This window comes from Lonchura striata, unplaced genomic scaffold (genome assembly GCF_046129695.1).
Source record: "Lonchura striata isolate bLonStr1 unplaced genomic scaffold, bLonStr1.mat Scaffold_97, whole genome shotgun sequence".
Classification (NCBI taxonomy): Eukaryota; Metazoa; Chordata; class Aves; order Passeriformes; family Estrildidae; genus Lonchura; species Lonchura striata.
Genome location: NW_027461192.1, coordinates 1108848 through 1123898, shown reverse-complemented (window position 1 = coordinate 1123898; position 15051 = coordinate 1108848). Strand labels below are relative to the sequence as shown.

The 15051-nt window shown below is 50.8% G+C and overlaps 1 protein-coding gene across 1 annotated transcript in view; it reads left to right on the top strand.

The window, feature by feature from the left end:
* LOC110483730 (uncharacterized) overlaps window positions 1-15051 on the top strand; it is a 116369-nt gene that overhangs the window by 17107 nt on the left and 84211 nt on the right. Inside the window, 1 exon segment of the mRNA XM_077790834.1 lies at window positions 8045-8752. Within this exon segment, the coding sequence (XP_077646960.1) occupies window positions 8045-8752 (708 nt within the window).

The following is a 15051-nucleotide window of genomic DNA, read 5'->3' as shown; positions in this document are numbered from 1 at the left end:
AGGCACTTCTCAGCCCCTTCCCAGCCCTGACTGATTGAATCTCTCTGTGCCTCTGTGCTGTGCCTGGGCTGGCTGCAGGCAGTGCCCCAGCCCTGCTGGGCTGGGAGAAGAGCTGCTCAGCAAGAGAAATGTGCTTTTGAAGGTCTGCTTGGTTACCAGGATCACTCTCTGTGCCAGGAGCCCAGCCCAGCTCAGCTGCACAGACACAGCACAAGGACTTTAATGACCCTCTCAGGGACTGCTGTTGTTTTCATTAGTCTCATTCCCAGAGAGTGTGCTCAAAAAACTTCTCAAGAACTCAAAGTGTGATTGAAACACTGAAGTTTCTTGGACTTTTAATGGGTCCCACTGAGGGACACGACTGAGAAAGTGTCCCCAAGTAGAGCATAATGCTGGAGCAGAGATGACAGCAAGGGACAAGCAAGGGGAAGGTGTCTCTGGTGCTGAGCAAACCTGGATGTGTTTCAGGAATGCAAAGGGCCCAGGCCAGAGCCCCAGCCCCTGGCAAGGCAGATCCTGTCCCTCCCTCATTGCTCAGGGCTCTTCCCGGGATGGGCACTGGCATGTGGGGATGTGCAGTGCCAAGGGCAGGACCATGGGGCGGCCCCTGCCAGGCTGCTGAGCAGGGACAAGGAGGCACTGAGGCCCCAGGGCTGCAAGGGTCACTTGTCCCCTCGTGGCCTCAGGCCCAGGGCCAGCAGCCATGGCCAAAGGGCTGCACAGGTTGGCTCTGTCAGGGCCTTGCAGCTGCTGCACATCCCTGAGCCCTCTGCAGCCCAGGCTGTCCCACGGTGTCCCTGCCCTGCGCCTCTGTCCCTGCAGGCTGTCGTCACCCCCGGCTGCCCCACCTCGCTGGCCCTTCCTTTGCTGGCAGCTCTGCCTCCTGCTGCCCCTGCCTGGCCACACAAAGCCTTGGGCTGCTCCAGGCTCCTGCTGGGGACGTGTTGCACCACAGCCCTGCCCTGGGAGGGAAATTCCTTTCTCCTGGTGTCCAGTCTGGTCCTCCCCAGCTGTCCTTGGTGCCATTATTTCTTTCTCTCACTGTTTTATACAAGGAAGAAAATCTACATCCTCTCTGAAAACACCCTTCAATCCCTCCCAGGCTACTCCTGTTCTGTCCTCAATCACCATATCACTGAGACCAGAGCCTGCAGCCTCTACCTGCTGGTTGTGTGATGAGGCCTCCAAAACCCATCTTGGGAGTTTTTTGGGTCCTCTACGAAGTCTGTGAAAATGGAAAAACAGTCAAAGTTATTTTTTCCAAAATCTTGCATTCACAGAACAAGGATCAGTATCTTTAAACTGAATGAGGGTGGATTTACATTTGTTAGAAGGACAAAATATATTATAATTATGAGAGTGACACAAAATGGCCACTGTTTTTCCAGAGAGATGTATTCCCCATCCCAGGAATGCTCCAAAATCAGGGAGTGTGTGGAACCTGACCCAGTGAAATCCCCTCCCCTCCCCAAGGATGGAATTCCTGTTGTGTGGGTTCTCGGATGTGCTGGGTGTCCTCACAACTCTTCTGACCAGAATGTCTGCTGAGGGCAGCCAGGCTGCTGCAGGGCAGTGACCTCACAGCCATCACCATGGCAGCCCTGTCCCCTGGGCCTGGCTCTCCCCTTTCCTCTGCCCCTGCCTTGTCTCTGCTGGCATGAAGAGTTTTGTTGATAATATCTTGTCCCCAAGGTGCTGGGCCAATGGCTTCCCCGTCAGGCTCCTGGAGCAGAAGTGGCTTTTCAGAGCCCAGCCAGAAATGAGCCCTGAGGCAGCAGCTCTGCAGCGCTGGCCACCAGGCCGGGTGCCAAGGGAGGCTTCTGGCCATGCCCTGCAAGCAGCTGCTGCTGCCAAGGTGCCTTTGGTGCCTCGGGCTGTCCCTGGCACAGCTCCCAGCACGGCACTCTGCCCTTGTGCCCGAGGCCTTCCCTGTGCTGGGGCTGGCCTGGGGCTGTTCCTGCAGCGGGACCTGCCCTGCTCCTGGCACAGGAAAGGCAGTTCCTGCTGGAGCAGGAGGCTCTGCCTGCAATGGGCTCAAACCACTCCAGCAAGGCCCTGCTGACTTCAAAATTGCTTCCTAGAGCAGAATATCCTATAGGTGTTATAGATTCTGGACTGTGGAGTAAATAACTCTGGTTAAGAGCTTACTGTCTTATAATGATCTGATTGTATTTATATAAATATATCTGGTATTCCATCATTAATCCTGTGGGACAAATTGCATTGACAGATTGTTCAATTCTACCTGTCCAATCGTTTATACATAAACCTTTGACAAATTCTGGGGCCAGGATTGGATCCAGTCACTCCCAGTCTCCTCTCTTAAAAGGAATTTTTGAAGTCTGGGGGCCCTGCAGGGGTTTTAGAACCCATGGTGGCTGCTGGGTGTCTCCATCTCATGGCTCAGCAGGAGTTTCTCCAATAAAGAAATAAAGCTTTTGCCTGAAGCTCCCATTCTGCCCATGGCAGAAGTGTGTGTGACATCCCAGCTCTTTGGCAGCCTGAGGATGCCTGGGATGTCACCGTGGAGCCCCCGTGAGTGCCTGTGACAGATCGGTGCCTTTGCAGCCCAAGGTGCCCTGGGATGTCACCATGGAATGGCTGTGACTGCCTCTGACCACACGGCTCTTTGCCATCCCCAGAAACCCTTGGGAGGTCTCCATGGAGCCCCTGTCTCTGTGTGTGACATTCCAGCTCTTGAACAGACTGGAGACTCTTGGAAAGTCCCCATGGAACCCCTCTGATGTCCAGTGACAAATCTCATTCTAAGGAGGCAACCATCACCAGGAAACCCTGTTGCTATGGTCAGTTTCCATAGCAACCATCTCCAGCCCCTGTTGCTATGGTCAGTTTCCATGGCAACCATCCCCAGCCCCTGTTGCTATGGTCAGTTTCCATGGCAACCATCCCCAGCCCCTGTTGCTATGGTCAGTCCCAGGGCAGCTCCATGGAGACCCCATGCCAGGGGTGGTTGCCATGGACACCAGCTCAGGCCTGGAGCCTGTTGCCATGGCAACCATTGGCACTCCCATCCCCAGGGTCATGGATCCAGAACCACAGAATTGGCTGAGCTGGGAGGGACCCATCAGGATCCTCGAGTCCAACTGCTGGCCCTGCACAGGACACCCCAACACTGCCAGCCGGGGCCTGGCAGCGCTGTCCAAACGCTGCTGGAGCTCAGAGAGCCCTGGAGCTGGGACCCTTCCCTGGGGAGCCTGGGCAGTGCCCCAGCAGCCTCTGGGCAAAAACCCTTTCCTGAGATCCAACCTAAGCCTGCCCCGACTCAGCTGCAGCCGCTCCCTCCACTCCTGTCCCTGGGCACCAGAGTGAAGAGGTTCCCTCAGCCCCAGCCAGGGACCCGCTCCCAAGGCTGCTGCCATGGCCACCAGGGCTGGCACCAGCTGGGATGCTCGGTTTCCACAGGCCGGGGTTCAGGAATGGCATTTCTCAATTTCCTGCTCCCGCTCAAACCCTGCAGGCACTCATTGCCCTCCCACCTTCCATTGAAGGAAAAAAGGGAAAGATCTCAGGCTGGGATAAGAACAATTTACTGGGAACAGCAACAAGATAAGGAACAAACAGAAACAGAAAAAATATTAACAGAAGGGATAAGAAAAACTAGTTACAGGGAAAACTACATCACCATCAATTGTATCTTTTTGGCCACGTGTTTCCTTCTGCATGGAAAGGACACCCTTCTCCTCAGGTAAAGACAAAGAGAGAGAGTCCCTTTCCTGCCCCGGTAATGACCTGAGGTGGGAGTGAATGTAGTGACAGGGCCATGTCCAGACCCTCATTTTCTTCAATCCCATGTAAGGTCATTGACAGGGGCAGGAGAAGGTACAGGTGTCTTCCCAGCATGGATCACAGGGAACATGGATCACCAGGGCTCTTCCCAACAGGGTCCTTCAATGGTGGATGAAAATGGATCAGTGCACAAAGCTCTTCCTGCAGCTGGGGAATTTTCAGGCCTTCCCTTACCGTTGGCTCCGTTGGTGTTTGGTCAAGTGAGAGCTCTGGGTGAAGCTCTTCCCACACTGGGGACACATGTAGGACCTTTCCCTGGTGTGGATGCGCCAGTGCCTGACAAGGTGGCAGTTGTGCTTGAAGCCCTTGCCACAGTCGGGGCAGAGGAAGCGCCTCTCCTCAGTGTGAATCCGCTCATGCCGGAGGAGATGGGAGCTGGTCTGAAACCTCTTCCCACAAGTGGGGCACATGTAGGGCCTCTCCCCAGTGTGGATGCGCTGGTGTGTGACGAGGGTGGAGTTGTGTTTGAAGCCCTTCCTGCAGTCAGGGCAGCGGTAGGGCCTCTCATCCTTGTGAATCCGCTGATGTACAAGGAGATTGCAGCTATTGTGAAACCTCTTCTGACACTCGGGACACTCGTAGGGACTCTCCCCAGTGTGGATGCGTTGGTGAATGATGAGGTCAGAGCTCTGTCTGAAGCCCTTCCCACACTCCCCACACTTGTAGGGCCTCTCCCCAGTGTGGATGTGTAAGTGCCTGACAAGGTGGGATTTGCAGCTGAAGCCCTTCCCACACTCCCCACACTCGTAGACCCAATCCCGGTGTGGATCATCAGGTGTTGTTTCAGATTGTTGCTCTGCCTGAAGCTCTTCCCACACTCTGAGCACTTGTAGGGCTTCTCCCCATCATGAAGCTTCTCAGGGACCACCAGCTCTGAGCTCTGGCTGAAGCTCTGCCCACCTTCCTGGCCCAGGGTGGGTCTTTCCTCCTCAGAGCATCCTGGACTGGCCTTGCAGCCCTTCCTTCTCTGGGATCTCCAGGGCTTTTCCTCCCCGTTGGATTCCTGCGATGTGGAGTTGCTCAAAACAGATTCTTCCATGAGGTTCTGCTGCAGGTATTTGTCCTTCCTGGTCTCCACGATCAGCTCTTGCTCTGGGGGAGGAAGGACAAGGAGTAGATGGGATTTGCCTCCGTGCCAGAGGGAAGGGCAAGGAGATCCCCCAAGTGTATCCCCAGCAGGAGGGCACCGGCAGCGGGGCTGTCCTGCAGGTGGGGCCCAGGCTGGGCTGGGAGATGGAGCAGGAGAGAGGGAGAAAGGGGCACTGACTTCCTCCTCACCTGCTTGGGAGTCCTGAGGCATCTTCCTCTTCCTCGCAACCTTCTTCTCCATCTGGTGAATGTTTGGGTATGGGAAATCCTGTTTTGGGAGGAAAACAAGTGATGAGCACAGTGAGTTTTGTACTGGCTTCAAAGCAAACCAGGGGGAGAGTCTAAGCCAGAATGACAATTGACTAAGAAAATTAAGATCAAGGCAATGATAGAGAAACACTGCCTTAACCTGACAAAGTCAGGATATAACCGGACACCCCGTTGCTCAGGGTGGTGGTAGCTGTCTGATGAAATGGTGGCTGCAGCCCGGCTTGAGTGATAAACGTGATTCTGTCAAAGCAGTGATCCTGTAGAAGGGTCTGGTCTTCCTCTGAAGATCCAGTGGTGCTTATGGAGCTCTTGTCCTCTGGGAATCCAGTAGGCAAGGTGGTTGTGGTGTTGCAAATGGTGAGATTATATCCAGGTAGGAATGCTTGGTTCCTCCCCCTGGGTGGAGCATCCCACAATGGGATGATGTAATTTTATCAGTGCTGCAGTGACACTCGATGGCCCATTAACAGAAGATGGCCCCTGGAGGGCGTTATCAGGGCTGAGCCATGGAAGAGATAAAGAACACTGCCCCACCTGTTGATAACAGTTTATGGAGATGGGGACTGAAAACACTTTTGGTTACATCTGACACTGTAACCTGAAACAGTGAGGCAATCCCTGCTCGGGGTGGGGGGTGAACACCACCCCCCTTACCCAAACTGGCTCAGGTGTAAAACCCCCACCCTGAGAAGGTCACGCACACAGTGGACAATGTCACACTTGCCCTGCTCCAGGGGAGATCTCTGTCCCTGTCACTCCCTTGCTCTCTCCTCTTTTTCTTTCCATCTCTCTCTCTACCTCACATGTACTGTTCAATAAAATCCACTTTGGATTTGGTCTTGTTAGCACCTTAATTGGGGCAGAGACATCTCTCTAACAATTTTATTATCCAGATTGCAACATTATTTTACACAGTGAGTTCAGGGCTCTGTTGTCTGACCCCAGGTGCCTTTGACAACAGAATGGTTCTCTCCTCTGATGAGTTTGTGGCTCTTTCTGGAGGAACTCTTGGAAACTTGGATGCAGCTTCCTCTGAGTGACTTTTGGGAGAACTTACGAGGAAAATGGCTCTTGTGGGTGGCCAGTGTAAAGAAAATATTTTGTTTTCCTTCTTTGAAAATTCTGTTAAAATCACTGGAGGAAAGGGAACAAATGATACCAGCAAGACTGACAAGGATCATTCACCTCAAAGTGAGGAACACAAGGCTACTTAAATCCTACAAGAAGCCCAGCTCAAGTAGGTAAATTCCCAAATAACTCCTGAATTCACGGGCTTTGGGGGGAGAAGCATTATTTTCTTGGTCCCTGTCACCTTTGTGATAGCTACACAGACCTTTCTCTTCCTTTTAATAATCTGTATTGGGACAAATTTCCATGGGGTTTTTTTTTGGGTTTTTTTGGGGGTTTTTTTGTTGGTTTTTTTTTTTTTTTTTGGAACCTGCCATCATCTGAGCTGGAGCTGTGCTGGAACTCATGAAATTTGGAATTGCCAGAGAATTGCTTCTGTTGTTGGTCTATTCATGTTTGGGATTTATTTATGTTTCCATCAGAAATGACTTGTGGGAAGAGCAAATCTTCCTCAAGGCATTTTATGTAGGGTTAACTTTGATTTCTGCTGAGTTTGTTTTGTCCAGTGTCCAGGAGATGCTCAAGGGGTCTCTGGTTTTGGTTTGGCCCTAATTTACTTCTGATTTGTCTTTATCACTTAAAAACACCTGAAAAATGACTAAAAAGAGTATTGACCGGAGATGTCAGAAGTCCCACCATTTAAGAGGTATTTGAGGTGGACTTTATCGTTTGGGAACATATTCTGGAGTATTTGTGGGTTCTTGGGGGATATCTGGTAGTATTCTCCATATCTTTGCACTCCAAAACCCAAAGTGGATTTGTCTGTCACCTCAAAGTGACTCAATCCTACCTCAAAATGGCTGGTTCTCACCTCAGTCCCATGCTAAAATTGCTCAATTCCTCAGCCTCCAGGATGAGATGGGGTTGGAAGGTGATCGGGAGAAGTGAGATCCAAATTTGAGGGTGTGGGGTCAGGATTGTGTGGGGCTGGGTGGGTGTGATTTATTTTGATAATAAGTAAAACTATCAGAATTATTGATTTCTGTCCCATTCAGTTTCTGTCAGTTCTGGTTTGCTTTTCAGAGTGCTGCCTTCTCAGCTGATTTTGTTTGTGTCCTCCTGTCCCAGACTGAAAAGCAAGATGTGTTCTATTTGCCATCTGTATGGCAGTTGTCCTGTGTTAAGTGGGCAGTTTTTCCTTATCTCTTCCACAATCAATCCTCCCTCAGGACAGACATTTGCTGATAATGGGCTATTGAATGTCACTGCATGAATGATAAGAAATGTGGAGAGTTTTGTGTATGAATGGCTTCATGAGAAAGGACATGACTACGTGCAGTTAGTGAAGCAGTAGCTGAAAATTGCATAGTGCAGCAATAGCAGATGTAGCAATAATATCTTATGTCCTTGGGTAAGCTGGTTCACAACAGTAGAATGGTCAGCAAAAAGATAAATGTAAGGGAAAACAATGCAAGCTCAGAAAGCTCCAAAGGCAGGGTTGACCTGTTTTTAATACACCAATGATGAGCCTAATTTTTGCAATATGCATGAGCTTCATTATAACGGGTATAACTGTACATGTGTGCTTGGAATAAACTGAGATTTGTTGACATTATAGAATGGACTTGTCTCCCGTCATTTTTCCACACCTTGGCACAGGAATCCAACAGGGAGGAAAATCCCCAGAGATCCCACAGGAGGAAGGGCTGCAAACCCAGCCCAGGGTGTTCAGAGGAGCAAAGACCCACCCTGGGCCAGGAAGGTGGGCAGAGCTTCAGCCAGAGCTCAGAGCTGGTGGTCCCTGAGAAGCTTCATGATGGGGAGAAGCCCTACAAGTGCTCAGAGTGTGGGAAGAGCTTCAGGCAGAGCAACAATCTGAAACAACACCTGATGATCCACACTGGGGAATGGCCCTACGAGTGTGGGGAGTGTGGGAAGGGATTCAGCTGCAGCTCTGCCCTTGTCACCCACTAACGCATCCACACTGGGGAGAGACCCTACGAGTGTCCCGAGTGTCAGAAGAGGTTTCACACCAGCTCTGATCTCCTCCTGCACCAGTGGATTCACACGGATGAGAGGCCCTTCCACTGCCCTGACTGTGGGAAGGGCTTCAAGCGCAACTCCACCCTCGTCACCCACCGGCACATCCACACTGGGGAGAGGCCCTACAAGTGTGAGGAATGTGGGAAGAGCTTCAGGACAAGATCCCACTTGCTCTGCCACCAGATCACCCACACTGGGGAAAGGCCATACAAGTGTGAGCAATGTGGGAAGGGCTTCAGCCAGAGGTCCAACCTGAACATCCACCAGAGGATCCACCCTGGGGAGAGGCTCTATGAGTGTCCTGAGTGTCAGAAGAAGTTTAAGACCAGCTTAAATCTCCTCTGCCATCAGCGGATTCACACCGAGGAGAGGCCCTTCCGCTGCCCCGACTGCGGGAAGGGCTTCAAGTGCAACTCCACCCTTGTCAAGCACCGGCGCATCCACACCGGGGAGAGGCCCTACGAGTGTCCCCTGTGTGGGAAGAGCTTCACCCAGAGCTCTCACTTGACCAAACACCAACAGAGGCACTAGTAAAGGAAGCCCTGTGAGTCCCCCAACTGCATGAAGAGCTTTGTACACTGCTCCAGCCTTACCCCCATGGGAAGACCCATTTTGGGCACAGGCCTGTTGACCCACATTCCCTGTGATCCATGTTGGTAAGACATCTGACTGGTTATCTTTTTGGTTTGGCCCTAATGTTCTTCTGATTTTTCCTTATCAAATAAAACACCTGAAATAGGACTGAAAAGAAAGTAATTATTCAGAGATTTCCAAAGTCCAACCCTTTAACAGGTATTTGAGAAGGAATTTATACTTTGGGCACATATTCTGGAGGATTTTTGGGTTCTTGGGGGATTTCAGGCAGTGTTGTCCATATCTTTGCACTCCTGAAGTCAAGATGGATTGATCTGTCACCTCAAAATGACTCCGTCTCACTGAAAAAACCAATTTTTACCACAAAAGGTTACAATCCCACCTCAAAATGGCTTGTTTCCACCTCAAAAAATTCTAACCCATGACAAAATATCCAATTCCACAGCCTCCAGGGTGAGATGGGGTAGGAGGGAAATTAGGAAAAGTGGGATCCAAATTTAAATGGTGTGGGATCATGATTGTGTGCAGCTGGGTGTATGGGATATATTTTGAAAGTAAATAAAACTCAGAATTATTGATTTCTGTCCCATTAATTTTCAGTCAGTTTTGTTTGGCTTTTCAGAGTGCCACCTTCTCAGTTGATTGTGTTTGTGTCCTCCTTTCCCTCCCACCTCTCTTTGCATATTCAGTTTCTCTCTCAGGGCCTCCCTTGACCCAGGGCAGCTCCCACCAAAGACCCTGCCCTGATTTCATTCCCAGTCCATGAGCTACAACAACCATGGGTGAAGTTAGGAAGGCTGGCAGTGAAATGTCACTCTAAGATCTTGCTCCACTCAGCTTCTGGCTCTTCCATAAGAGCTTTGCCTTCAAGGGCAGGAACATCTTTTCCTGGCTGGGAACTGGAATTCCAGCCCCTGGGAAAGTGTGCCATGGATCCCAGAGGGGCCTTCCCGAGGCTCCCAGGGTGCTGCTCCTGCCGTGCCTCCCAAGGAGCTGTGCAGGGCAGGGGACAAGGTGCAGCAGCTGTGTTGGTTCTGCAGTGCCACAACAGCCCCTGGTTCCAGGAGTTTCCACACTGCCAAAAGCGATTCCTGGGTTCCATGATGCCCTGCTGTGTCCCCATGGATATTTGGTGCCATGAAGTTCTTCGGTGTCACAATGGCCACCTCACTCCATGAGCTTCCACAATGTCCAAATGGCCTCCTTGGATGGGCAGTGTCACCATGGGCCATTGGCTCCATGCAGCCCTGCTGGGTCACCATGGACTCCTTGGTTCCATGGGACCCCAGGGTCACAATTGACTCCTTGCTTCCACATCACCCCTTAAGTGCCAAAATGGCCCCTTCGTTCCATGGGGAACACAAAAGATTTATAGAAACATTGAGGAAATCCTGCTCAACACAGCTGGGAATATCTGCCTGCATTCTAAAAAGAGGTTAAAGGTGAGGATGGCACCAGCAGCTTCCATCTGCAACAGAGATCCAGGAAAAGGACAGGGACAGAGAATTCAGCTGGGAGGCTCAAAGAATTCTGCTTTCAGAGATCATATCTGGTCACACTGTCCCTTGTAGATAGGTGACACCATTCCAGGCAGCCTGTACTGAGCAGGTGGTTCCTGAGTGGGGTTTGTTGTTCAGGAAACCTGATCATGCTTTTCCATTCTTTCCTTCCCAAGAGGAAAACTTCTCCTGGGCCCGTGTGCAGGCAGAGCCCTGAGGAGAGCAGGTGGGACACGGTGCAATGGGCTGGGACATGGAGCTGCAGAGCTCAGCGACAAGGTTCTGCTGCAGGGCACAGGGATGTCAGTGCCAGGTGGGCGATGTCAGACATGGTGAGGCTGGGGGTGAGGAGCAGCTTGTCCAAACAGGGTCAGCCCTCACGGGGCTCATTCTTCTACATGCCCAGACCTCCTAAGGGGAACTTTAGCGTCAAGATCACCTGGGGAATACTTCTAACAGCTCTTCTCTGAATTGGGAAATAAAAAAATATTACATTGATAAAAGAAAAGAAGTCATGAGGTGAACTTGGAAATCTTCCTCCTTAACAGAACTCCAAACTGGCTTCAATCAGCCGCACAAGCCCTGGAGACCTGAAGACGATTGAAGGAAGACAAAGCGTCCCTGAGGGTTTTCTTTGTTTTGATGATCCCCACGGTGGATTCGAGCCCCTGTCCAGGATCATGAGGCACTGAGAGAAGGCTGAAGAAGCTGCTCAAGGAGTCAGGAGCAAAACTCCAAGTCCCTTGGAGCATCACTGGACCCCACTGAGGACAGGGACTGCCAAAGGCTACCAGGGACTGGTGAGAGCAGATCCTTGAGACCAGGATTGCAGGGAGCCCAAGGCTCAGAGCAGGGAACTGCAATGTTGAGCAAGGCATGGGCTGGCTGGGGGAAGCAGAAAGGCCAAGCCCTGAGCCCAGCCTGGCACAGCAGAGCCTGTCCCTCACGGGTGGCTCGGGGCTGTTTGTGGGGCAGGGGGATGTGAGGGGCAGCAAGGACAAATGTCACAAACCTGTGTGACCCTGCAGATCCTCATGGAACCAAGGGGCCATTGTGACACTGTGGGAAGTTTTGGAACCAAGGGGACCATTGTGGCACTGTGGGGACTCATGGAATCAAGGAAACCACCGTGGAATTCAGTGATCACAAGGAACTAAGGGTCCATGGTGACCTTGTGCATCTGCAGTGTCACAGAGGAGCCGTTGTGACACAGCGAGGGCACACAGAGCTGAGGGGCCATTGTGACACATCAGGGCTTTGTGGAACCACAAAGCCAATGTGACACTGCAAGGCCTCATGGAAGCATGGGGCCATTGTGACACTGCAGAAGCAAGGGGAACATTGTGACACTCCAGGGCCTGATGGAGCCAAGGAGACCATTGTGACTTTGTGTGGTCCCACAGAACCACGGGAACATGGAACAGGTCTGGCTGGCTGGGCCTCCTGGGGTCCACCTGAACACCTTGGTATGATTAGAGCTGCTTCTCATCTCCTCTGAAGCACTGGGTCTCTGGGCTTCACTTCCTATGAGAGAGAACTGTCCTTCTCCTCCAGGGACCCAGGGCCAAAATTGGGATTCCTTCTGCAAATTTGCTTATATTGCAAAGATTGTTCCCAGATGAAATCTGCCAGGAGAAACAAGTCTGGCTGCCTTGGCCACCCGGGGGCCACCTCTCATCTGCCTTTCAAACACTGGGACCATGTGCTTTTCTTTATTATGGGAAGAAAACATCCATTTCAACCAGGTACCCATGGCCAAAATTGGGCATCTGCCTACAGAATTCCCTATATCCAATGATAGCTCCCAGGAAAATGATGCCAGGAATCACAAATCTGGCTGGCCTTGGCTTCCTGAGGGCTCGCACTCATGTGCCTCTGAAACACTGGGACTCTGTGCTTTCATTCCTAATGAAAATAACTCTTCTTCCTGTCTAGGTGCCCATGGCCAAAACTGAGATTCCACCTCCAAAATGCTCTATGTCCAAGGATAGCCCCTAGATGAAAGTTGTCAGGAGAGAGAGGTCTGGCTGGCTTGGCCTAAGGCTGGCCACATCTCATCTTCTTCTAGAACACTTGGATTTTGTGCTTTTCTTTCCTATAGGAAAAAACCATCCATCCTGAGCAGGCGTCCATGGCCAGAACTGGAATTCCACCTCCAAAACTCTGTACATCCAATGATTGCTCCCAGTGAAATCTGCCAGGACAGACAGATCTGGCTGCCCTTGGCCTCTTGGGGATGCTTCTCACCTGCTTTCAAAACACTGGGGTCAGTGCTTTCCTTCCAATGAAAAAGACCTGTTCTTCTTCTCAAGGTGTTCATGGTCAAAATTGAGATACCTTCTCCCAAATTCCATATATCCAAGGATCTCTCCATGACAAAAGCTGCCAGAACAAACAGGTCTGGCTGGCTTGGCCTCTCAAGAGCCACCTCTCTTCACTTCTGCCTTTGAAACACTGGGGGTCTGTGCTTTCCTTCCTATGGAAAAGAATTGTCCTTCTTATCTACACAGAAATGGCTGAAATTGGGGTTCCACTTCCCAAATTCCCTATATCCAAGGGTTGCTTTCAGACAAAAGCTACCAGGACAGAGAAGTCTGGCTGCCTTAGGCCTCTGGTGGAAGCCTTTCATCTGTCCCTGAAACACCGGTGTTCCGTGCTTTTCTTCCTGTGGAAAAGAACCATCCTTCTACTTTGGGTGTCCATGTCTGAAATTGGGATTCCACCTCTAAAATTCCCTATATCCAAGGGTTGTTCCCAGACAAAATCTGCCAGTACCATCAAGTCTGGCTGGCCTTGGTCTAATGTGGCTGCCCCTGCCACACTGGGGCTCGGTTCTTTCCTTCCCATGGAGATCACTGTGACACTGTGGGCACCTCATGGAAACAAGGGGATCCTTGTGGCACCACTGGAGCCCATGGAACCAAGGGGCCATGGTGACACCACGGGGCTTCATGGATCCAGAGACCATTATGACTCTGTGGGGCCTGATGGATCCATGGAGACCATTGGGACCCTTCAGGGCCTGGTGTCACCAAGGGGGCATTGTGACACCTCAGGGCCTCCTGGAAGCAAGGGACCATTGGGACACTGTGGGGCCCCATGGAAGCAAGGGAAACATGGACCAGGTCTGGCCGGCTTGGCCTGCCAGGAGCCACCTGACAGGTCAGGGTGGTATTAGGATGTCAAGGGCTGCTTCTCATCAGCTCCTGGAGCACTGCGGCTCCGTGCTTTCCTTCCTATGGAAAAGAACCATCTGTCTTTTCAGATGCACATTGCCAAAATCGGTACTCTCCCAAAAATGTTCCCTATATGCAAGAGTATCTCCCAGACAAAAACCTGCCATCTCAGGCTGGCCTTTTCCTCTTGTGGTCACCTCTCATCTGCCCCTAAAACAGTGGGGATCTGTCCCTTCATTCCTATGGAAAAGAACTGGCCTTCATGTCCAGGAACCATGGCCAAAATTAAAGTTGGCTACTGAGCCCGGCCGGGCTCACGGAACCATCTTCAGCCCCGGGCAGATATTGACTCTGCCAGTGCTGCCATCCTCCCTCCAGTGAGAGAAAAGGACACAGGGCAGGCACACAGAGGAGCAGCATGGACACACCGAGGGCAGGGAAGAGGAAGTTGAGTCCCGTATGGGAGGGATGAGGAGATGCCTTGATCTTGGGGCAGAAATCCTCTGCTAAAGCTATGGAGAAGGATGTCGTTGATACCTCAAACTCTCTTTTTCCCCATAACACATTGAAAAGTATGGGGAGATGACTTGTTTCAGCAAAGGCCTCCATGCTAAAGTAAGCAAATGTTGTAGTAGCTGTGATCCCATGAGAAGTTTGAACCAAGAAAGAGAGCACACTGATGAGACCCTGTGTCCTCAGGGAGAGAAGAAGACCTCTGTTCCCAGAGATGAAGATGATTTCAGAAAGAGATGAAGAGAACCTTTGCTCTTAAACAGCTCATCTTTAAACCAATACCCCATAAGCTGGCAAGGCTCATGAACACAGCTCTGGGAACGGCTGTGAAAAAATTGGAGGGACTTCACAATTGCAGATTATTCCAGGCAGCTGCTATTTCTGGAAATGAAAAGCCATGAGATAACTGTTTTCTTGTGGATAAGCCTCCATAACATTAACAAGAGGAGTTTCTCTCCCTAACTGAACTGAAGACAGACTATTGTAGAGGTGGTAAAGTGACAGAAAATTTTAGGTTTTGTCGCTTTACATTGTCAAGTTTTATAGAGAGGGGAAGTGTTCTGAAAGTTTTGTTCTGATCCTCATCACTCACTCTTTTAGTTGCTGTTAATAAACTTTTCTTTATACACTTTTAAAATTTTGAGCCCACTTTGCCTTTCTCCTAATCCTACCTCACAGCAGGAAATGAGTAAGTATATTCTAGTGTATGCACTGGTAATTAGCCAACACTAAACCCACCATACTAATTGATGAATTGGCTGAGAAATCTCAAATTGGCAAAGCAAAACCACTACAGAAACTTCCTGATGAACTGCCCCAGACAAGAGGGAAATCAAGGCAGAGCCATGGTTTGACAGGACTTGCTTGATCCTAATGAGACCCATTCTGCATTTGGAGCTGAGACCTGGAACCTCAGGGCCTGAGAGAAGATTTCACAAACCTATCCAAGTGTCAAAATCAGAAGAAAACCCAAAAGTGTCTCAAAGAATTAA